The sequence below is a fragment of the Podarcis tiliguerta genome (genome assembly GCF_965153285.1).
Source record: "Podarcis tiliguerta genome assembly, chromosome: 16".
NCBI classification, from domain to species: Eukaryota; Metazoa; Chordata; class Lepidosauria; order Squamata; family Lacertidae; genus Podarcis; species Podarcis tiliguerta.
The window spans coordinates 1,499,698-1,523,220 of NC_139549.1; the positions used below are offsets into that span (position 1 = coordinate 1,499,698).

At 47.4% G+C, this 23,523-nt stretch overlaps 2 protein-coding genes across 9 annotated transcripts in view; both read left to right on the forward strand.

Annotated features, from left to right (window-relative positions):
- Positions 1 to 23,523, forward strand: part of LOC310666072 (uncharacterized protein) — a 1,539,811-nt gene that overhangs the window by 1,030,070 nt on the left and 486,218 nt on the right. The window lies entirely within an intron of this gene.
- Positions 8,728 to 20,310, forward strand: LOC310666153 (asialoglycoprotein receptor 1-like). 7 transcript variants are annotated; one of them, XM_083416811.1, is made up of 9 exons: positions 8,735 to 8,807; positions 10,515 to 10,728; positions 11,482 to 11,580; positions 13,108 to 13,218; positions 14,958 to 15,056; positions 16,183 to 16,269; positions 17,380 to 17,531; positions 18,805 to 18,914; positions 19,936 to 20,310. In XM_083416811.1, the coding sequence occupies exons 3-9, from the start codon at positions 11,496 to 11,498 to the stop codon at positions 20,087 to 20,089; spliced, it is 798 nt and encodes a 265-aa protein (XP_083272937.1). In that variant the 5' UTR covers positions 8,735 to 8,807; positions 10,515 to 10,728; positions 11,482 to 11,495; the 3' UTR covers positions 20,090 to 20,310. The 7 variants fall into 7 exon arrangements, with proteins under 7 accessions (XP_083272939.1, XP_083272942.1, XP_083272936.1 ...); XM_083416813.1 differs by having other exon boundaries at positions 8,728 to 8,807; positions 11,482 to 13,218; XM_083416816.1 differs by lacking the exon at positions 10,515 to 10,728 and having other exon boundaries at positions 8,732 to 8,807; positions 11,482 to 11,772.

The window sequence follows — 23,523 nt, forward strand, 5'->3', positions numbered from 1 at the left end:
ATGAGAAGACTCCCTGGGAAAGACCCTGATGTTGGGAAAGATGGAGGGCACAAGGAGAAGGGACGACAGGGGACAAAATGGTTGGATACTGTTCTCGAAGCTACCAGCATGAGTTTGACCCAACTGTGGGAGGCAGTGGAAGACAGGAGTGTCTGGCATGCTCTGGTCCATGGGGTCACGAAGAGTCAGACACGACTAAACAACAACAACAATATCACAAATGTGGAATATTTTGATTACAGGGGTATAATATGGCTAGCAAAGTACATCTCCTTACACATTGTCATCAAAGAGTTCAGCGGATGGGGGCTCCTTGAAGGTTGTTATACTTGAAGTTATATAAAGCTGTGACATAATGCCAGCAATGATGAGGTCTCCAGACTGATAATATTGGTGAAGAATAGGAAGAGGATCCCAGATGGAACATTGAGAAATAAGAACCTTGCACGCAACTGGTAGCAGCAGCAATAGTAACAATTTTGCAAACAGTGCTATCTTGAAGGGGAAAATCTTAATTTCTTCCCATACTGTCATTTGAATGTCCCTGAATAACAACATCTGAGCAGAATAGCCACACATGTAGCTGACGCAAAACTGGAATTGCACAATTTAAAGAAATCAGTAATCAGACCGACAGAGCCCTGGCTCTCAGTAACACAGATTGAGAATGACATTGGGGATATTAATAACACCCAGCAGTCTTGGTTCATAATTCTGCATCTGTCCATTGGAATTCCCTAGCAGCAATGAGAAGAAGTAGACATAATTATGATTAATTTTGTAATTACAGGACAAACCATAATCTGCTCTGGCTTTTAAGTTTTTTGTCACATTGCAAGAAAAAAAAACATGTTTTTCATATCTCACCAAAGTCTTAACTGGTGCTCCTGAATGGGAGATCGAGAAAGTTATAATGAGAAACAGTGGAAACAACTGTGGAAATTGGGACCACACACATACACACAAGTTCTACAAATGGATAACCGTTTTCTAATAAACCTATTTACTGATGTTGCATATAACCTTGAATAAATTCTAACAGGGCCATCTTTTCAAAACTTGAATACATCCACAATCCAAATTAAATATCCAATGCGTAAGAGTAATCATATGTGTCAGAGCTGGCTCCGGGTCCCAGCTCACCAAGAACCCACGCTAGCCGGTAGTACAGTATCAAAGTCTTTATTGAAGAATAGTCTCCATTTCCAAGTCTCAGCGTCCCAGCTCTACGTCTGGACTTTAGACCGGCGAAGCTCTGTCTGAGTCTCCGCCCCCTGTGCACCAGTTTAAGACTCTAATCTTACTCCACCTCTTCCTTCTCTCTCTCTTCCTCTGGGTCTTACTACCCCCCGGGGTCTCTTCCCTCCTGGACTCTTCTGACGCAGATGTTGACCCCTCTGACTCCTCCCCCTCTCTTCGGCGGGCTTTAGGACCTGGCTCCCTACCCGGGCTGCCCACCTTGCCGCCCTCCTGTACATTTGAACTTGGCGCGCGCGCGCGTTTAACTTTCCTGATGACCGTTTCCTCGCTCCCTGACGAGGGTGTGGCCACTCCTGCCTCACGTTCTCCCTCTGCCTGCGCGCTCCCTGATCCCGATGCCTTGGACTCCTCCCCCCTACTGCCCTCTGGGGGGGACGCTGGTCCGGATTTCCAGCTGCTACTCTCTGAGTCCCCTCTGGCCCCTTCTTCCCGAGGTGTCCCCCTGGGCACTCCCCTTGCCCTGACTATGGGGGCCCCTTTCTGTGAATCCTCCGAGTCACTGGAGAGACTCAGAGACCTCGGACTATTGTCGTAGCTGACATTTCCTTCGGACTCCTCCCCCTCGCTCTCCGTTTCCTCCCTCTCCTGTGACTCTGCTCCTGAACCCCTGACATCCATCCCCCCCTCGAAGCCCCCCCTTCCCCCTCCCCTTCCTCCGGCGGGGGTGCTGGGTGCTCCGTCGTTGTGGGGGTGAATGGTGGATACAATTCGTCCCCCATGGCGTGCATCCAGTTAGATAAATCCGGCTCGTCCTCCGTGTCTTCGCCGACCTCGTTCTCCTCTGCTTCCATCTCCGTGCCGCCATGCTCGAACCCAACGTCCTCCCCCATCACGTCCGTGTCCATCACACCCTCGTTCCCCTCTGGGTCCGTTGCCTGCCAAGGTCCCCTCAGCCACCTCTCCTCTCCTCGATTGTCCCACCAAAACGAGGGGTCTGAGGCAAACCCCGAGGGCGAGCCCTCCGGTGAACGTGTTTCTATTGCTGGTTCCTCGTCCGAGGTGAATCCCTGGAACGTGCTGGTCGAAAGCGTGGGTGTGAAAAGCCAGTCGTCGAAATACTCGGCTGGCATGGGCCTGTGTGGGAACAAGGCATGAAACTCCTCTTTGAGGAGAGGCTCGTCCAGGGCATAGTCCGGCACCCAACTGTTGGCGCTGGCCGGGGTACCTTCCCTTGCGAGAAAATATTCTACTCCCTCTTCCCCCCATCTCGAGTCTAAAATCTCTGTGACCTGGTTGATGGGTTCCTTTCTTGGCGACTCCCTCCTTGGGGGGGTCTCTCTATACGGGTCTGGTGCCGTGCCCTGCGCCTGAAATCGGTGAGGTGCTTTGTAGGGCGTGAGCACCGACCTATGGAATACTGGGTGCATTCTGGATCCCTCCGGAAGTGTCAACCGGAAGGCCACCGGATTGATCTGTGCCTCAACTAGGTAAGGTCCTAGCTGCTTATGTCCGAGTTTCTTCTTAGCTAAGGATCTGGTCGGCACTGCGTGGGCCGCTAACCACACCCAGTCTCCCACCTGTATGTCTTCCCCAACCCTTCTGTGCTTGTCAGCCTGCAGTTTGTATGCGTGCTTTGCAAGCTCTAACTGCCTCCTAAGCTGTTCGTGAACTTCCTGCAATTCTGCCGCCAAGACTTCCGCTGCCTGTGGTTCCCCCTCCCCCAGTCTCTCTAATCCCGGGAAGGTTCTGGGATGCCTCCCGTTGTTGGCGAAGAACGGCGTCACCCCTGTGGACACGTGCTTCGTGTTGTTGTAAGCGAACTCAGCGAGCGGCAGGTAGTCCACCCATGTCGTCGGCTGTTGATTTGCATAGCATCTCAGGTACTGCTGCATGATGGCGTTGACGCGCTCCGCTTGTCCGTTGGTCTGCGGGTGTCTCGCCGACGCTAGGTTGATCTTGACGTTCAGGAAACCCATCAGCTTCTGCCAGAAGCTCGAAATGAACTGGCGCCCCCTGTCGGACAAGATAGACCGTAGCAGTCCGTGCACCCTGAAGACGTGGTCTATGAACAGTTTGGCGGTCTGTTCTGCCGTGGCCACCTTCGCGCACGGAATGAAGTGGGCCATTTTGGTGAACATGTCCACCACCACTAGCACTGCCGTTTTACCCCTTGAGCTGGGTAAATCCGTGACAAAGTCCAGGGCCACCCTCTCCCACGGTTCGCTTGGGGTCTGAAGCGGTTCGAGCAGTCCTGCCGGAGGTTTGTGCACTGACTTGGCCCTTTGGCAGGTGTCACACCTCGAGACGTACTCCGCGACTTCCCCCCTCATCTTGGGCCACCAGAAATCTCTGGCAACGAGTTCTGCCGTCTTCTCCTTGCCGAAGTGCCCGGCGGTGGGCGCGTCGTGCAACTGCTGCAGTACTTTCGCACGGAGGTCGTCTCCCGGTACATAGAGTGCTCCTCTGCGGATGAGCAATCCGTCCCGTATTTGGAACTCGTCGTCTTTCGCCGTGCCCTTGCGCACCTCCTCCATCTTGGCCAGTGCGAAGGAGTCCTCCTGCAGTGCTCGACGGACCGCCTCCAGGTCCACGGTTGCGGAAGCGCACGCCCACGCTTTCGGGGTGAAAATGTGCTTGGCTGCTGCTGGTGCCGCTTCTTCGAGGTATTGCGGCTTTCTGGACAGTGCATCTGCCATTATGTTGTTGTCGCCCGGGATGTATTCTATCCTGAAGTCGAAATCTGCAAAGAACTCTGCCCATCTGATGTGCCGCTGGTTCAGGAACCTTGCCGTGCGCCAGTACTCCAGGTTCTTATGATCGGTGCGAACCTGCACTGTGTGCTTGGCCCCGATGAGGAAGTGCCGCCACGCCTTGAATGCTGCATGAATGGCCAGCAACTCCCTGTCCCAGATGGTGTAGTTCTGCTCTGACTTGCTGAGCTTCCTAGAGTAGAAGGCACACGGTCTCCAGTCCCCATGTGGGTCCTCCTGCAACAGTACGGCGCCCACGGCTCTGTCTGAGGCGTCCGTCTCAACTCTCAGCGGTTTGCTGGGATTCACATGCAATAGCTGCCCTTCGGACAAGAAGAGACGCTTAAGGTTCTGGAAGGACTGCTCCGCTTGCTCCGTCCAGATGAACTTCTTCTTCTTGGAGCTGAGCGTGTCGGTAATGGCCGCTGTGTGCATTGCGAATCCCTTGATGAACTTGCGGTAAAAGTTGGCAAACCCCACAAACCGTTGGACCTCCTTCCGATTGCGCGGGCTCTTCCCGTCCAACCCTGCGCGAACCTTGGCGCTGTCCATGGCGAGCCCCTTGTCCGACAGCTTGTAGCCCAGGAAATCCACCTCTTTCCTGTCGAACTGGCACTTCTTCAGCTTGGCGTATAGCCGATGCTCCTGCAGTCGCTGCAGAACCTCCTTGACGTCCCCCTCGTGGGTCTCCTCAGATTCTGAGAATATCAGGATGTCGTCCAAGAAGCAGACGCATTTCTTGTAGAGGAGACCCGCCAGGACGTGATGCATGAAGGCTTGAAAACAGTGGGCGCCATTTTGTAAACCGAAGGGCATAACTCTGTATTCATATGTGCCCAGGGGCGTGAACATGGCCGTCTTCCACTCGTCCCCCTCCCGTATGCGAATCAGGTTGTACGCCCCTCGCAGATCCAACTTTGTAAAAACGCGTCCTTTCCTCACCGTTGCAAGCAGGTCATCTATTTTGGGCATTGGAAAGGCTGTGGGCTTGGTCTTTGAATTTAAGAGCCTGAAATCCACTACAAGCCTCTTTTGGGGCGTGTCCTTTTTCTTCACAAAGAATACAGGGCTGCCACCCGCTGCTTTCGACTCCCGGATGAAACCGCGCTTTAAGTTGAGGTCTATGAACTCCTTGAGCTCCTGCAGCTCGTCTTCAGACATGGAATACAGTTTCCCGGCTGGCAGCGTCGCCCCTGGCAGGAGGTCAATCTGGCAGTCATAGGGCCTGTGGGGAGGCAGCTTGTCTGCTTCCTTCTCGCAGAAAACCTCCAAAAACGCTGCGTACTTGCGTGGCACTGCTCGCAGCGTGCTTAATTGCAGCTGCGTGTCTTCCCCTCCTTCTTCCGGGCTAGGAAGAATGCAATGTTCCGCGCAATAGGATGAACCGAAGGTCAGTTGGCGCTGGTACCACGCCAATGCTGGACTGTGCCTGTGCAGCCAACTCATGCCCAAGACCACCGGTGTGCCCGACAGTTTGGTGACGTTGAAGCTGATGACCTCTTGGTGATTTCCAATCCGCATCACCATTGGCTGCGTTTGTTGTACCACCTGCCCCCCTAACAAGTCTCTGCCATCCACCGTGACAACTTTCAGGGGCAGCGTGGCTGGTAGCAGTGGTATATTGTGCTGCTGAATGAAATCCAGTCCTATAAAGTCGGCGTTGCTGCCGGAGTCAATGGTGATCGGCACTTCCAGAGTGCTTCCGTTGGGCAGTTGGAGAGACGCTGTAAGCTGCACCACTGGTTTGGGTGGGAGGGGGTCTGTGGGCTGCAAAAGTGCTGGGGATTGCTTCATTGACTTGTCTGACTGGACCCCAGTGCCTCTTCCTCCAGCCAGACTCTGTCGTTTAACTGTTGCTGTGTTCTCAGTTGAGTTTCTTCTTTGACTGTTGCCGAGGCTGCAGTGTGCTTGTGGAGCCTCTGGGGACACGCCATGTGTTGAGCACTGTCGCAGATGTAGCACTTCCTGTTCCCTCTAGGAGGCTTCGTTTTGACTGCTCCCGGCGTTAGGGCTCTGGTAGCTGACTGAGCCCTGGCACCTCCGATCTCCATCGGTTCCTCTCCCCCTCCCTGCGAGGGTGTGGATTGCGCACGCGCTGCTTCTTTGGGATAGAAGGGAGGTGCTCTGGCTGGTGCCCTTCCCCAACGTCCTTCTTCTCTGTTGCAAGGACGTTCCTCCAGATGCACCCCGATCTCCAGAGCCCTCTGGACTACTTCCTGGGTGCTCCTTGGCCTCTCCCCCCTTCCAATCTCCGCTTTTACCTCTGTATTCAAGCCCTCCCAAAAGAGGTCTCTCACTGGCGCAGAAGCTTTGTCCCATCCCAGTGCATGGACCAGTCCGAAAAAGCGTGTATGGTACTGCCGCACGCTGGCTTTGCCTTGTTTAAGTCCATGTATGTCTCTCCTGGCAATATCGATGTCTATCTTTGATAAAAAACACGAATCCATTGCTTTAATGAAAGCCTTCGCATCTTGGAGCGCCGGATCATTATCCCTCCATAAATTTCTCAGCCACGTTTTGGCTTCCCCATGCAAATGGGATAGGATAAACCCCACTTTCTCTCTTTCGTCTCTAAAGTCTTTGTCAAGCAGATCCAGCGCAAACAACAGGTCTGCTCTGAAGTTGGGGTACTGCTGCAAACTCCCGTCAAAATGAGATACAAGGCTGCCTCCCCTCTTTCCCAAGCCAATGCCTTCTGCTTTGGATCCAGGTGGCCCCTGTTTAGAAAGCACGTCCAACCTTACTTGGAGATCCCGGCAGGCGTTACTCATTTCCTCCTCTCTTTTTCTGGATGCAATTACCTCCGTGCTGAGTTGTGTCACAGCTGCTTGCAGGGCTGATATCTGCTCTTCCGTCGTCATCTTGCCTGAGTTTTGTGAGCTCTGGAAGCACCCCTCCTCTGCCCTCGCTGCGTCGACTCACGTGGCGAGGTTCTTGGTGCCAAAATTTTAAAATGAGACAGAGCTTACTGTCAGAGCTGGCTCCGGGTCCCAGCTCACCAAGAACCCACGCTAGCCGGTAGTACAGTATCAAAGTCTTTATTGAAGAATAGTCTCCATTTCCAAGTCTCAGCGTCCCAGCTCTACGTCTGGACTTTAGACCGGCGAAGCTCTGTCTGAGTCTCCGCCCCCTGTGCACCAGTTTAAGACTCTAATCTTACTCCACCTCTTCCTTCTCTCTCTCTTCCTCTGGGTCTTACTACCCCCCGGGGTCTCTTCCCTCCTGGACTCTTCTGACGCAGATGTTGACCCCTCTGACTCCTCCCCCTCTCTTCGGCGGGCTTTAGGACCTGGCTCCCTACCCGGGCTGCCCACCTTGCCGCCCTCCTGTACATTTGAACTTGGCGCGCGCGCGCGTTTAACTTTCCTGATGACCGTTTCCTCGCTCCCTGACGAGGGTGTGGCCACTCCTGCCTCACGTTCTCCCTCTGCCTGCGCGCTCCCTGATCCTGATGCCTTGGACTCCTCCCCCCTACTGCCCTCTGGGGGGGACGCTGGTCCGGATTTCCAGCTGCTACTCTCTGAGTCCCCTCTGGCCCCTTCTTCCCGAGGTGTCCCCCTGGGCACTCCCCTTGCCCTGACTATGGGGGCCCCTTTCTGTGAATCCTCCGAGTCACTGGAGAGACTCAGAGACCTCGGACTACTGTCGTAGCTGACATTTCCTTCGGACTCCTCCCCCTCGCTCTCCGTTTCCTCCCTCTCCTGTGACTCTGCTCCTGAACCCCTGACAATATGTATTTCCCAATATGTATTAAGAGCTTCAATCAATTAAAATACAGCTTAAAATCAGATTAAGGTCAAAGTAAAATCAGATGGCAGCCCTCTGGCCCAACTATTTATGCTGGTCTTATATGGGCCAGTTGGAAGAGCTAGGGAGGTGGCCTACATGCAGGGTCTGATAGAAGGTTCTTATAAAGGAGGGGGGGTCAGGCTGGGCCCCAACCAAAGGCATGGTGGAGCAGCTCCATCTTGCAGGCCCTGTGCAAATATGTCAAATCCTGCAGGGCTCTGGTCTCTTGCGACAGTGTTCCACAAGGCTGGGGCCAGGGCCAGGTGAGAATAGTAATAAATGCCTTGGAATTTTATGGAAGAAATATCAACAAACCATTTGCAATGTCCTTTTGTGACACAGAAAAGGCTTTTGATAATATATTTTGGGTATTCTTAAGAAAATTAATTGAAATCATGGAATCTGGAGAAAACCGGAAGAGCTATTACTGCCATATGTTCAGAACAATATGCAAATTTAATAGTAAATGGGATACTTTCAGAGAAATGTAGTTATGAAAGGTGCAATATAAGATTGCCTACTTTCACCACTATTGTTTATTTTGGTTGTAGAGATCTTATGCAGTCAAACCTCAGTTGCCAAATGCCTCCATTTTGGAACGTTTCGGCTCCCAAATGCCGAGAACCCAGAATTAAGTCTTCCGGTTTTTGAACGTTTATCAGAAGCCAAATGTCTGGTGTGGCTTCTGCTTCAGTGCAGGAAGCTCCTGCAGCCAATCAGAAGCCGTGCCTCGGTTGTGGAAGATTTCGGAAACTGAACGGGCTCCTGGAATGGATTACGTTCAACAACCAATGTTTGACTGTAACGATAATAATCTTTTAATCTTTCAATGATAATAAATAATTATAAAATTGTTTATGTATGCAACAACTGCAGCAAGGATTGGAAAAATAAGTAGCATAACAGATCTGAAAGAAAATTTTGCTGGGTTTATGCTTTATGTAGAATGCTAAATGGGAGGAGTTCTGGAATCGCTGACGTCACAAGGGAGGTGTTTCTTAGCCAGTGGGAGGATGTAGCACCCTTAAGAAGAAATTAGAGAAGAGATTGGTATATGACAACACCAAGGTATCCAAACAGAAAAAGGTCTGGAGGGTGGAAAACATTCATTAGGAGCTGTGATATTTGCAGGGTCTTATTTCAGGGCCAAAAGGTCATAAAGAGGGGAAATGGTCAGGAGGTTTATGAAACTACAGATCGTTTTCCTCTTTGGAATACCAGAACTCAGGTTCACTCAATGAAACTGAGTAGTGGTACATTCTAGGGCTGTCTACAGGTGCTCTCTTGCCGGTGCCCCCTAATGGCTATTTGGCCAATGGCAACCACCAGACAAGCAAGAGGTTCTTTAAATTTCACTGGACAGACTCTTAGGTGGAGACAAACGTTTATTAATTAGTAAACGTTAGCAAAGAAATTGATCAGCAACATAGAATGGAGTCTAATATAAAGCCAACAGCAACTGGAATAAACTACAAAGTTGCAATACAACCAATAAGCCAAAAATCTTAGGCAGCAATAATTGTAACACAGAAAGAATAGGTACAGTTCTACATGTGTCCCCAGCTGATGGAGATTTGAAAGACTTATCTGGGACACTTCAGACTGGCTGACGGTCGTTCTCTTCACATTCCGGGCCCTGAAGATCCCGGGCTCCAGGGAGATTAGATTGGCCTCGACTAGAGCCAGGGCCTTTTCAGCCATGGCCCCAGCCTGGTGGAATGCTCTCTCACAAGAGACCAGGGCCCTGCAAGATATGACATCCTTCCGCAGGGCTTGCAAGATGGAGCTGTTCCACCAGGCCTTTGGTCGGGGTTCTGTCTGACTCATTTTCTCTTTGTATAAGAACAAGCACGAAGGAGGCTTCCCAGCCCGCTCACAGGTCCTTATAATATCAGTCGAAACAGTTGGTCCCGGCGTGTATTAACTGCTTTCAATTTTAACTTGAGGATCATCATTTGTCCAGTTTTAATTTTAATTTATTTGAATTAATTTTTGGATGTATTTTAATTGATTGCTTGTTTTATGCATATTGTATTGTTTATATGATGTTAGCTGCTCTGAGCCCGGCTCCACCTGGGGAGGGGAGGGTACAAATAAAAAATTATTATTATTTATTATTATTCTGGAATGGAACATAGAACAATGTATCAAGATCTCCCTGTCTCCTTCAGTTGCTGGCCCTTATATAGTCCATAGCTTAGGTCTCACACCACGCTGGCAACAGATGTAATTCATGATATAATTACATTGCCATCCTTTGATGTAATCATGTTCCCATCCTGTGTGGCCCTCATCCCACCCCCAAAGCCGTGGAAGAGGTGCTGACCATGGGAGGCCCAGCAGGCCTCAGGCCGTGCCACCCGCGTGGCCCCAAACCAGCCCCAATGCCAGGAAGGAGGTGCCAGCCATGGAAAGGCCTAAGCCAGCCCCACCATGGCCCCAATCCCCTGCCTGGCCCTGAGGGGAAGCCATGAAGGTGAGGAACACTTACCTCACCAAGAGCGAAGTCCAGCGATGCATCCAGTCGGAAGAAAACAAAGCCCGTTGTCCTGCCGAGATGGGGGCGGGCGACGGCCAACCTGCACAAGGTGGGTGGCACCGGGCCAGGTAAGACCCACGAGGTGTCGCAAACCCCGCCCAACTCCTGGAGGGGGTGTGAGCGGAATTTACGCTCCCATCCTTTCACTTCTCAAACAGCCACGTTCCTTATATGAAAGCTGCAGCTACATTGGAAACCAGGAGCAGCACATTCTGTTTTATTCCCTGGCAATACAGGTGCCCTGCTCTGATTCATGGGCCCAGTTTGTCAATCCAAATCATGATCAGAAAATACAAGTCTTTGGCAATCCCATTTGCTAGCTCAGATGAAGAAGAAGAAGAAGAGAAGAGGAGTTTGGATTTGATATCCCGCTTTATCACTACCCGAAGGAGTCTCCAAGTGGCTCACAATCTCCTTTCCCTTCCTCCCCCATAACAAACACTCTGTGAGGTGAGTGGGGCTGAGAGACTTCAGAGAAGTGTGACTAGTCCAAGGTCACCCAGCAGCTGCAGGTGGAGGAGTGGAGATGGCTTTAAAAAAGGAATGAGACAAGAGCCCTCTTTGTTCTTTCTTTAAGCCACAGCATCAGCTGTCAGGTTGGGTCTTTGCTCCCCCTCTGCTTCTTTTCCAGTTCCAGCTCCAAAATCTTGCTAGACTCAATTGGATTTATATGCATCTCACTGAGACTGGATCTTGTACTCCATCTTTTCTGATGATCAGGAGGTAGTTCTATAATTAAATGTATATACCTTCCATCAAGGGTGGGGAACCCTTCAGATGTTATTGGTCTACAATGCCCATCGCCCTCACCTATTGACCATGATGCCTGTGATGGAGGGCATTGGCACCCAGGAACATCTGAAGACCTCATAGATCCCACACAATCTGTCAAATGGTGAACATCTTACTGGAGTTCTGTAAACTAGATGTCCGGGAGTTTAGAGAGGGATAGGATGCAAAATATGAATGTGCTATATTACCTGAAACAATTTTCAAAAATGCCTTGGAATCCATACAGAACATCTCTTTTGGTTTAAAACTGAGACTGATTCAGCAGAAGAAAAAGAAAGATGTTTCAGTTATATTGGACTCAACAACTTCTTGACTGATGGTCTCATACTGATAGACGCCACTCTGTACCTAATATGTGCATAGTGTTATTCTACATTTGTTGTTGTCTTATTCTAGTTTGTTGTTCCACAGACAAAACTGAGAGGATGGGGAAGCCAGTGCTAGCAAAGCGTGCAGCATTCAGAAGACATGCAGTGTCCAGAAAGCGTAAAAGAAAAGAAAAGGAAACTGGTGATCTGTATACAGCACAGTCATATGGGTTGAGGTTTCTCATAAAGTAGAGGAATGCACAGGAAAGGGAAGTTGATGGAGAGACGGGCAGGGAGTGGAACCGGTCATGTTGTGCCAGGGAGGAGTGCAGAGAAAAGCCCACACAGCTCTTTGGGTGCCAGAGGTCCATTAAGCCCCATAGAAACCCCAGGGGTGAGCCCACTCTTTGCTGCTGGCTGTTGTGTTCCTTCAGTGTGTGCAGTCAGGAATGGCTGTACAATTAGGCAGAATGAGGCAGTTGCCTCAAGCAGTAGGTGCTGGGGTGGGTAGAGATGTGTAGACCAGGGGGCAGCAAACTTTTTTGGCAGGGGGCCGGTCCACTGTCCCTCAGACCTTGTGGGGGGTCTTGAATTATTATTATTTAAAAAATGAATGAATATTTTGAAAAATAATAGCGAACGAATTTCGATGCACACTGCATAGAATTAATCCGTTTCAGACTTTTAAAAACAAACCCTAAAACAATTTAACATGTTTTTGCAATGTAACATGAATTTTCCTATCTAACGAGACCATTGAGCCATAAAATGAAAGCAATAAACAATGTACTGTACTGTAAAATAAATAAGGCAGTATTGTAGATGATAAAAATTAAAAATTATTATTATTTCCTTACCTGCACTGATGATAGTCATTGTTTGGATGCGGGGTCCTCACCTGGGTTTGGTGCATAGCTGTCAACTTTTCCCTTTTCTTGCGAGGAATCCTATTCGGAATAAGGGAATTTCCCTTTAAAAAAGCGGAAAGTTGACAGCTATGGTTTGGTGCTGCGTTGCGGCCTGCTGGGCCTCCTGCTGTCAGCACCTCTTCCACACTTCGGGGGTGGGATGGGGGCCCTCCTGCTGGCAGTGGAGGCCAAATCACCACTGTGCTGACAGCAGGGCGAGCTCTGGACTGCGGGAAGGTCTCTGGAGGCCCTCCCACCATTCGCAGCCCTCCCACCGGCAGGGATTATCTTGGCGCTGCGTTTCATTGGTAGAGCTGCTGTCGCATCAGCGTTTCACCCTCAGACTCTCGGAGGGTCCTTAAATGGCCTTGTGGCCAGGATTTACAGCCCTGTCAGGACTGACTCAGCCCACAGACCGTAGTTTGCTGACCCCTGGTGTAGACCACACAAACTGCACTGCACCTCCTCAGCTAGTCTGCTGCCCCATCAGCAGCATAGAAATAGGAGCCAATGACCAGCCCAGCTCAGCTTGTGTATGTGGAATTGTGTGAATGGAGGGAGCATCTTGTCATTTGCCTGTGGGGCAGAAAGTAGTATCAAAGGCTACTGTCTTCTGATCCAGACATTGGTCAGAAAAGTTTCCTCAAGCAGCAAGGCATCTCGGCTTGCTTCCTCCACCTGCTTATCCTCCCAAGTGTCCACTCCTTGAACAGTTGAGTGTCTCTGGCTGATGGCTGCCACAGCACATGGAAACCCTTTTCCCTGGGGTGGGAATGGTATGTTGACTATTGATGGCTAAAGCAGAATTTTCTCTCTTCAAGCATCAACTTTTCACGAGTTGGTTACTTTCATCAAATCTCCAACGGGTGAAAGATTGATCGTACTTGAGATTTTCATCTTTACTGTCATGACACTGCTGATTTACATGCTATGTAAGTACATAATTGGTGTACGTTGATACTACTGTTGTGGGCTTTGCTTCAATGCCAATAGCATTTGCAAAAAAAGATGGCAGGATCCACCTTCCCTTTACCCCTTTCATCTCTCTTTGATTTCCAGGGGTGAGTTACAGCTGTCACCCATTGAGAGCAATGACACTGTTTTCTTCTCCCTGAAAAAGTGATTTCCAGCACTTGGAAGAGAGGCATAGGCTAACACAAGTCCCTGGGACACCCTGGACAATTTCCTTTTCCAGTTTGCAATTCTCTCCTCCCTTCCCAACTAATCCTCATTTGCTGTGGGAGAGCCCCCATTCCTGACCTCGCCACCCTGCCCTGTAGAGTTCCCAAAGCAAGGAAGAATTGGACTCTGATTAATAAAATGCACACGAGGCTTGACCAGCAAGACTCTGGGAGGAGTGTGTATAATAATAATAATAATTCTCTCCACCCCTTGGCCCAGGTCGTTTTATTCACAAAAGAACTTTTTACACAGTGTTCGTAAGAACCAATCCGATTTCCTCTGAGCATTTCAAAAACCCCACGTGGGGACAAAGTTAAAAGTTAAAACTACAAAGAGCTAATTTGAGCATGCATAGTAGTCCAGAGTAAATAAAAGAGGAAGCAACGAGGAATGCTTTTAGGAAACCCCAGAGGTCATAAACAGGAGTAAACAGGAGAGGAAGGATAGGTAGTATTTACCATCTCCTTGTGAACGATTAACAAACTACATCAAAGCTACCTTCTAGCTTCATGACCCAGGATGCCTGGTGAACAACTGGCCTGTGTTTAGAATGCTGATATGTGCCTGTCAGGCAGAGAAATATCAGAGACGCAGATCAGAAATCATATCAAAATGGCTCAAACCCAGTCAACGCAATGCTTTCATTGCTGACACAAATGGCTTGCTCCATATTTTTTATAATTCCTCATAGCAATCCCACCTGATCACTACATGCCCTCTGCTAGAGCTCCAGTCCCATGAAGGAAAGTGCTTGGGGGAAACAGGCTGAGGAGGCTAAGGCCATGGCCAATGTAGGTGGGTCCAGAGCCTACCTAAATATCGAGATATATGCAGGGCTTTTTTCAGCTAGAATTAATCAGGACTCAGTTCTGGCCCCTCTCAGGTGGGTGCCCCTGCCATTCTAAGAGAACAAGGGAGGCATTCATGGTGTGTTCCGGTGTCTCTTTTTCTAGTAACATAGCACTGGGTAGATGAACACATGGCCTATTTGCCTAGATAATTCATTTTTAAAGGGCACTCCAAAGTAAGCAAAGCTCAGGGGGAGGGAACCAAATGACCAAGAATTTCCATATTTTAAGCATGAGGCAGCCTGGCAAATGCAAGTCTGTAGGACAAAGAGGGCAGGTGTATCTAGACACCCCAAAATCTAAAGCTCTCTAAGGAAGGCCAACCATCTGGTGACAGAAGTAGCAGGCCAAATGGAAACAGGACTTCCGACCACCAGGGCAGCTTAAATCAAGGCATGGGAACGCTCAGTCTAAGGGCTGAGAGCAGAAAATATTAATTGAACTCATTTTCATGTTTTTGTTGATTTGATTTTTTTATTTGTCCTTCTCCATAAGGTCCCGGGGCACGTTTGTTGTACAAGTCAGCAATTCAAATTCAATATTAATAGCAGTTTGAAACCAAGTATCTCCTTCCCCAGTTTATCAGACTACCGTGCTAGAACACAATTTCTTCATTTCTTTTCTACCTACTTCCTTCTTAGATCAGAAGGAACTGGAAAAAAGACAGGAGTTTCAAATGGCAGTGGATATGATTCGAACTGTTCTGGTTGGGATTGATCCAGTCTATATAGACAAGGAGGGTAAGCATTTTATATGAACATCCACACTTTTGCTGTAACATGTTTAAATTAAACAGAGTTCAATCCTTGTAGTTCACTTTGGGATTCACTGGGATGCACTGACATCATGTCCTCCTTAGAATTATGTGGGATGCAACCCAGAATTCAGCAGAAAAAGAGTTTCGGTGCCTCAATTTTCTTTGATATCACAAAGCATAATTGAAAACTGCAAAGTATTCTTTGTATATTTGGCTTTCCTGTGGGACTCGAGGCGGGAATTGGTTTGTGACCCTGTGATTCCCAGCAGAAAAGGAGGACATAGGAGGGGAACATTAGAGATACTTCATGAGCCACTTTTAATATAAAAATAATAATATAATAATTTATTATTTATACCCCGCCCATCTGGCTGAGTTTCCCCAGCCACTCTGGGCGGCTCCCAATCAGGTGTTAAAAACAGTACAGCGTTAAATATTAAAAACTTCCCTGAACAGGGCTGCCTTCAGATGTCTTTTAAAGATAGGATAGCTGCTTATTTCCTTCACATCTGAAGGTTTTCCACAGGGCAGGTGCCACAACCAAGAAGGCCCTCTGTCTGGTTCCCTGTAACCTCACTTCTTGCAATGAGGGAACCGCCAGAAGGCCCTCGGCGCTGGATCTCAGTGTCAGGGCTGAACGATGGGGGTGGAGACGCTTCTTCAGGTCTACTGGACCAAGGCCATTTAGGGCTTTAAAGGTCAGCACCAACACTTTGAATTGCGCTCGGAAATGTACTGGGAGCCAATGCAGATCTCTCAGAACCAGTGTTATGTGGTCCCAGCGGCCACTCCCAGTCACCAGTCTAGCTGCTGCATTCTGGATTAATTGCAGTTTCCGGGTCACCTTCAAAGGTAGAGCGCGTGGGACTAGGATAGTGGATTGCATGGGTCTTTGGTCTGATCAAGCTGCAGGATTCTTTTGAGGCTTTTCGTTGGTGATCTCAGCCACAGAGAATCAAGTTTGCCCTCATATTCACAAGAACCCCATCCTGGAGCTCTGCTTCTTGTTTCAGACTTGAGTGTTTTTAAGTGTTTGGAAATGGTTTCCTGATATTTGCAGATTGTTATTTCAGATACTCCTGCCTTAAAAACTGTTTCAATTTTTTCAGACTTAGAAATACTTGCTGCAGCTCAAAACATATCAGAGGAAATGCGGTATTTTGCCAATAAAAATGATGAACTGCAAAAAGAAATTGGTAAGCTATCCCACGATGCTGAAGAATTGTAGTGCATTGGGAACCTGTCTTGAGTTTGCACCAGCTGAAAGCCCCTCCTCTAGCTGAAAACTCTTAGAGCCACCCTAGGGAAACATCAGAGATATTCAGATCAGCTCTCCTGAACTGTTGAGATTTAGCTTCTATTGCGAGGAAAGACAAGCCCGTCATCAGAAAGAAGCTCTCATGCCCACTCACACAGTGAATTGACCCCTTGGCCACTGAATACATAATTGGTAAAGCGATTATAAAATTGTCTATAAAGCTTTAGATGTAAAAGCAAAGAATGGGAATGAATGCCTATTACCTCACTTGTACATAGAAGCAAGCTAAAGATGGTCAGCAGCAAAACACACATTTTGTGAGAGTTGTATAATGCCATTTCCCCTCTTTCACTTTGTCCTTGGGAAATATCATTGCCTTTAAAGACATATGCCAAAACCAGGCCTAAATTGAAAAGGATCCAGAAAATCCTGATTGAAATGGATCTAGAAAATCAGTTTCTTCCAAGAGCACCTGGATCTGGTCCACAACCACCCACTCAAGAACCTTGCCCAGGAAGGGGAGATTAGCAACTGACAGTCAGTTACGTAAATTTTCTGAGTCCAGGGAAAATTTCTTAAGGAGTGGTTTTACCACTGCTTCCTTCAATCTAGGGTTCCCCTCCCTGCCTCCACAGAGAGCCTAGAGAGAGAAAGAGAATTTTGATAAGCCACAGCTACTTCCCCTCCCCAATCTTCAAGTCTGCCCTGATGTTGTCCTGAGTATCCAGGTGGAAACAAATAGGTGAGGCCCCTGAGGTTCAGATAAGACCTGTTAGGGGACATACTCTTTTGTCTATTCCCTCAAATAAAAGGTTCTTACTGCACTCCCAGCTATGCCCACCCAGGTATTTACTGCAGCATCAGCATGGGCTGAAGAGTTAATGTTGTTCTTGTTTTAATCTTCCTTAGCTTCCTAGACATGTTATCACATGGCCACAGAAATGAACTTAACAAAAATAATTGAAATCTGCACAGACATACAAGATGGTTCCCATTAAATTCCCTATTTTTCTCTCTCTACTTCCTCCATACATGGCTTGACTCAAAGATATCCTTACTGAAAACTTGAACGAAGGCTGGGTTATATATGAAAGGACCTTATATTGGTTTTCTAGTCAGGTAGCCTCATGGATGGATGCCCAAAAAAATTGTGAGCTGGAAGGCGCCAACCTCCTTTCTGCGGAATCAGTGGAAGAACAGGTGAGCATCAAAGCTGAGTATAGGAAAGGTAGGGGATCTTCTTGAGCTAATGGGCTCCTATCATCACTATCCATTTAAGAAGGTTACATTTACCTGTATGCAGCCAAGACAGCAACTCCATCAGTCAAGTCAAGGGGTGGGTGAGGCAGGGAGCAGCTGCTACCATCTGGGACTAACTAAGGTTTCTTGGAGCTGCTGAGCTCTAATAGAATGAAGCTGGCATTCAGGAAGGAGGTTTTGAAGGGAGTGAAGGAGGAGATACTTGAGGGGCATCTATCCCTTGGCTCTGTGAGATGTACTGAGTGCTTAGAAAGAAGGCTTTGCTCACCACCCTAACCCTCTGGCATGCCAGTATCATGGAGATGACTCCAGAGGAGCTTGCAGGTGTGGTGTAGTGGTTAAGAGAGCCAGTGTGGTGTAGTGGTTAAGAGCGGTAGTCTCGTAATCTGGGGAACTGGGTTCACGTCTCCGCTCCTCCACATGCAGCTGCTGGGTGACCTTGGGCCAGTCACACTTCTCTGAAGTCTCTCAGCCCCACTCACCTCACAGAGTGTTTGTTGTGGGGGAGGAAGGGAAAGGAGAATGTTAGCCGCTTTGAGACTCCTTAAAGGGAGTGAAAGGCGGGATATCAAATCCAAACTCTTCTTCTTCTTCTAGATCCCTATCCCAGAACCTTAGCCCTGGCAGAAGGGCTACTGGGGTGGCACAGGGCATAGACATGGGTGAGACCCCATCATCATGCCATTAAGCATACCACAACCAGACTGATTCCAGTGTCTCTGGAACCAACCAACCAACATGGATGCAGAAACTGGAGTATTTGCCACACAGGTCACTGTCCCACTAGATGGCTCCAAGACCAACTGTTCTATGGCACAGTCATTAACAGTATTTGGAAATTTTAACTCTGTGTCATGACTGGAATACATATGTAGCCAGTCTTGGTGAGGGCAGGTGAAGTTACCCTTCACTACAATATTTCCTCTTTGGGATGCTTCCTTCATTCCATCATCATCATCATTCATCATCATCATAATGTTGATCAGGGGGACAATACCACATCCACTGTATGAAATTATTATTGGTGATACTATGTATAGTTTTGATCACTGCTTCCAAAAAAATGTGGGTACGGTCTTCAAAGGTGACACCTGTTCCTTTTGAAATGTGTTTGTTTTATGCCTGTTGAATTTCTGTAAAGGGCTGTAGTCTCCCAGAGAAAGGGACATTGTCTTAAAATATTTTATTTGTTCTTTCTCCACCCCTTCCCTAGCTTTTTGTGAGCACTGAAGTACAAAATCTTAAAAAGGTTTTTTGGATTGGAGTCTTTAAAGACAAGGGAGGGATATGGAAATGGCTGTCAGGGAAGATAGCTTCAGAAACGTAAGTTTTTGAAGAAATATTTGTTAATGACATACGTTCCAAAAAGTTTCAGATTCTGATTACATAATTGATCCATTTGCTCTCCAAATATATTTTGCCATGCACTTTTCTCTATGACCAAAGGTCTAGATATGTACTCCTCCACATCATTATCCAGGTGAGTGACTGCTTCTTCTCACTAGGTTGCAGAGGGAGGAAGGCTACTCTTCCCGCTTCTCTAAACAAGTGAATGTGCTGATTCAGAAGAGGGTGAAAACAATGGTTTGTGCTGCTTGGCTCAGCTTCAAAGGGACTTGTAGGAACCTAAAGCTGAGCAACACTCTCTTTAGGAAAATATTTCTACAGTTTATTATTGTTATTATTATTAATTTTATTGAAGTTTTTATCTCTACAAAATAACAGAAAGGAAGGTTTACACATATGTACATGTTAGCAACACAAAGCATCCCCCCACCTCACACCCCCACCATTGGTACGACATAACTCGAAATGTGAGTTAAAATCTGACTTCCTTCCATCGTTGCTTGACCTTAATTCTATAACTTATCTTTACAGTTGTGTTGTTATATTGTATTTGACAAATATTCTGATTTTACTTGCATTTGTAACCTTTCCCCCTTACAAACTTTGTTCTTTACATATCAATATTTCTGTACCAGAGCAGTGTTTTTCCGTATATTCATTCATGAAACTCCATTCTTTTATTAAATTTTGACTTGTTTGACCTCTGATAGCTGCCGTCATTTTGGCCAATTCGACAAATTCAATAAGTTTGATTTGCCTGTCTATTATTGTGGGTATTTTGTCTCCCTTCCAGTTCTTTGTTATAAGAACTCTTGCGGCAGCGGGTGCATAGAAGAATATCCTTTTCTTATTTATGGGGATGTCATTTGTTATTAATCCCAGAAGATACGCTTCTTAAAAGATACGTTTCCAAGTAATAGTAGAAGGCATGGGGAGTGAGTGAGGAAGTAGACATCCAATCTTGAACGATCAGTGCTGCTGTTTCTTTTCTTTTTAGCTACTGGAATTACTATGAGCCAAATAGAGAACCGAACCGCGACTGTATTGCAATGTCCTTTGATTGCTACTACAACAAATGCTGGATGGCAGTACAATGTGATCTACCAATAAACTATGTTTGTAAGAAGGTGCCTAAGGATACTTGGCTCTAAGAAGACACCTTAAGATGAACGTAACTGGATCCCATGATCACTACACAAAAACAAAACCAAGAGATCACCCACCCCGCTGTTTTAATGCACAACCCACACTCTGCCACCTACGTTTTGGGACTCTCTGGCATCAGCCCTCAAAAACCACCTTGAAAAGACCTTATTCTGCAAGCTCAAATGTAGATGACTACAAAAATAAAGAATGGAAGGATCCAATCATAGCCTGTTTTCGTTCAATGCATTTATTTGCAATGCACACCAATATTTGTTTCCTTACTCTGTGTGTCTGATGCCCCATTGCCTCTTCTGATCTGCATGGTCACTAACTTACAAGGCACATAAGGGCAACCGGTGAGTTCATAGCCTGGGGGGTGGACACCGTAACTTTTTCATCCCCGGTGGTAGAATCATAGAGTTGGAAGGGCCCCTGAGGATTACCTAGTTGAACCCCCTGCAATGCGGGAATGTGCAGCCGTTACTTATGGGGCTTGAACCTGCAGACTTTGCATTATCAGCCCCACGGTCTAGCCAATTGAGCTCTTCAGTGTCTTGATGCAGTTGGGGACTGGATGAGGATCAATAAACCAGCTTTGTCTGCTTCACCAAATGCAGCCATTCCTGGGGACCCACAGGTTGAGAACCGCTGACATACATAAATGTATAAACCACATGTCTGAAACTCCACAGAAAAAAGTCCTGAAACCATTTTGTCTCCCCCAAATGACCTCAAATATTTCTCTGCAAGGTTGAAGGAAATGGGGAGCCTCCCCATTGTCTCTTTGCTCACAAATCCTTAACACATCAATCACTGTTGGAGTCAGCTGCTGCGACTGGCTTCCGTTCCCTGCCAAGGCAAGAAATATCCCATCTCCTATCCCACCTCTTTCCGGTCTTGCACTGTTCTAACACCCAACTCTTCGTTCTGGTTTTAGAGGATTCTGGTTCTGTTAACCCCTCCTCATCCGGAGTGGAGTCAAACCCCTCTCACTCTCCTCCAGCTTGCTCTGTATTGTTTTCAGATTCCACAGGCAGCATTCCAGAGTGAGGGTAGATTATCTCTTCCTGACTGTGCGAAGGACTCAAGTTTCTACTCCCCTCAGCTTGCCCCTCTTCCTCTTCTGATTCCTCGCTGTCTCTCAGAGCAAAAGTGTCCCTGACACCATTATTGTTATTTCTGTTGTCTCGTCTTTAACCATAATAAAGACTGATTGATTGATTGCCTTTCTAGAACAGATCACCATTCCTAGAGTAGACAAACATTAAAAAGGAGAGATATAATAGTCATGGGAGATTTCAGCTATTCTGTTATCTGTTGGAAATAAAACTGCCAAAAATGTAAAGCCAACAATTTCCTCAGTTGCCTTGCTGACAATTTCATTTCCCAGAAGGTGAAAAAAGCAACAAGGTGATTGACTATCTCGGGCCTGCTCCTCACCAGTAAGGAAGAACTGGTCAATGAGGTGGGAGTAGTGAGAACTCTGGGAGGAAGAGACCACATCCTCTGGAGATTCATTATACAGAAGAAAGGAAAATCTGAGCATAGTCAGACACACACACTCTGGAATTTAAGATAGCTGATTTCAAGAAGCTGAAGGAACGACTGTATGAGATCACTTGGCCAGAAAACTGAAAGAGAGAGAGAGAGAGAAAGAGAGAGAGAGAGAGAGACAGAGAGAGAGAGAGAGGTTGATGACGGTTTGTTAAAGGTGAGATGTTGAAAACACAAGTGCAAACAATTCAAACAAAAAAAGGGAAAGGGGCTGCATCAAAAGAAAACCAGGGTGGCTGCATAAGGCGTTTTCCAATGAGCTGAGATTTAAAAGGGGCATGAAAAAGAAATAGGAGAAGGGACAAATCACAAGGGAGGAGCATGCCCTGTCTTGCTGCCCATTTTGCTGCAAACAGAGTAATGTTCCAGGCCAGTTCTGCTCAAAGGCATTGCCGCAGAATCAGTACAGTGGTTCCTCAGGTTACATATGCTTCAGGTTACATACGATTCAGGTTACAGACTCTGCTATCTCAGAAATAGTACCTTGGGTTAAGAACTTTGCTTCAGGATGAGAACAGAAATCGTGCTCTGGCGGCACGACAGCAGTGGGAGGCCCCATTAGCTAAAGTGGTGCTTCAGGTTAAGAACAGTTTCAGGTTAAGAACAGACCTCCGGAACGAATTAAGTACGTAACGAGAAGCATCACTGTACTGACCCTCGTCAGTGGCAGTAATGGAAATAATCAAGCAATTCACTACTGCCCTGATTGTGTCCTCATAATTTCTCCTAAAGGAGCTCTTTGGGATTTCTCCAGATCTTTTTATTGTTTACTATTGTTTACCTGTTAATTCTTTTTTTATTTGTTGATTCTTTAATTTCTAGGGACAAGAGTATTCCTAATTTCTAATGACATACAAGTAAATAAAATAGCAATAACAGACACCTTGAATTATGAGCATGATTTAGACTTCTGGATTATTTAAAACTGTCTTCTTATTAGCTGCTCTCTGCTGTTCAGCTCAGGCCTCAGTAAAATAATATAGCATTTGGGGGTAAAGATGCAGCCCAGTAACCCACAACTGGAGGCCAAGATGGAGAAGATCTCCACAGCCACCATGTATTTGCCCTTGGTGCTCAAGTAGGTTGGAACAAAGGAGAGCCACACACTGCAAAAGACCAACATGCTGAAGGTGATGAATTTGGCTTCATTGAAACTGTCAGGCAACTTTCTAGCTAGGAAAGCCACCGTGAAGCTCACAATGGCCAGCCAACCCATGAATCCCAGGACACAATAAAACATGACAGTGGAGCCTTCATTACATTCTAGTATTATTTCGTCAGTCATTGAGTGCATGTCAACGTCTGGGAAAGGAGGAGAAGTGGCCAGCCATATGCTACAGATTGTGGCTTGAATAAGGGAGCAGGAAAGAACAATTGGGGTGCCCAATGGCTTCCCTACCCACTTCCTCATGCTGGACCCTGGCTTGGTGGCCATGAAAGCTAGAACCACAATGGCAGTTTTGGCCAATATGCAAGAAATTGCCACTGAGAAGATCATGCCAAAAGCAGTTTGCCGAAGGAGGCAGGTGACTTCCTGAGGCTGGCCAATGAAGAGCAGAGCACAAAGGAAGGAGAGCAGGAGAAAAAGGAGGAGAATATAAGTTAGGTTGCGGTTGTTGGCTTTAACTATGGGAGTATCTCTGTGCTTTGTGAATATTTGAAGCACCAAAGCTGTGATGCAGGAAAAGAAGAGGGCGAACGTGGCCAAACTGATCCCCAACGGTTCTCCATAAGACAAGAAAGTTTTGTCTTTGGGGAGGCAGCCATCCTGTTCATTGTTTGCATATTGATCTCCAGGGCATTCTAAACAGTCGTCCATGTCTGAAAATGAAAAAAGGAAATATTATTTTAAAAAGGTCTTCAGTCCCCAAATTGGCACAATGCA

What these genes read in the sequence shown, in the direction of transcription:
- LOC310666153 (XM_083416810.1), top strand. Translation starts at nt 11,496, where the DNA reads ATGGGGAAGCCAGTGCTAGCAAAGCGTGCAGCATTCAGAAGACATGCA. An exon ending in AAGAAAAGAAAAGGAAACTG is followed by an intron (nt 11,581 to 13,107) that starts GTGATCTGTATA and finishes TCTCTCTTCAAG; the next exon opens with CATCAACTTTTCACGAGTTG. An exon ending in AGTCTATATAGACAAGGAGG is followed by an intron (nt 15,057 to 16,182) that starts GTAAGCATTTTA and finishes CAATTTTTTCAG; the next exon opens with ACTTAGAAATACTTGCTGCA.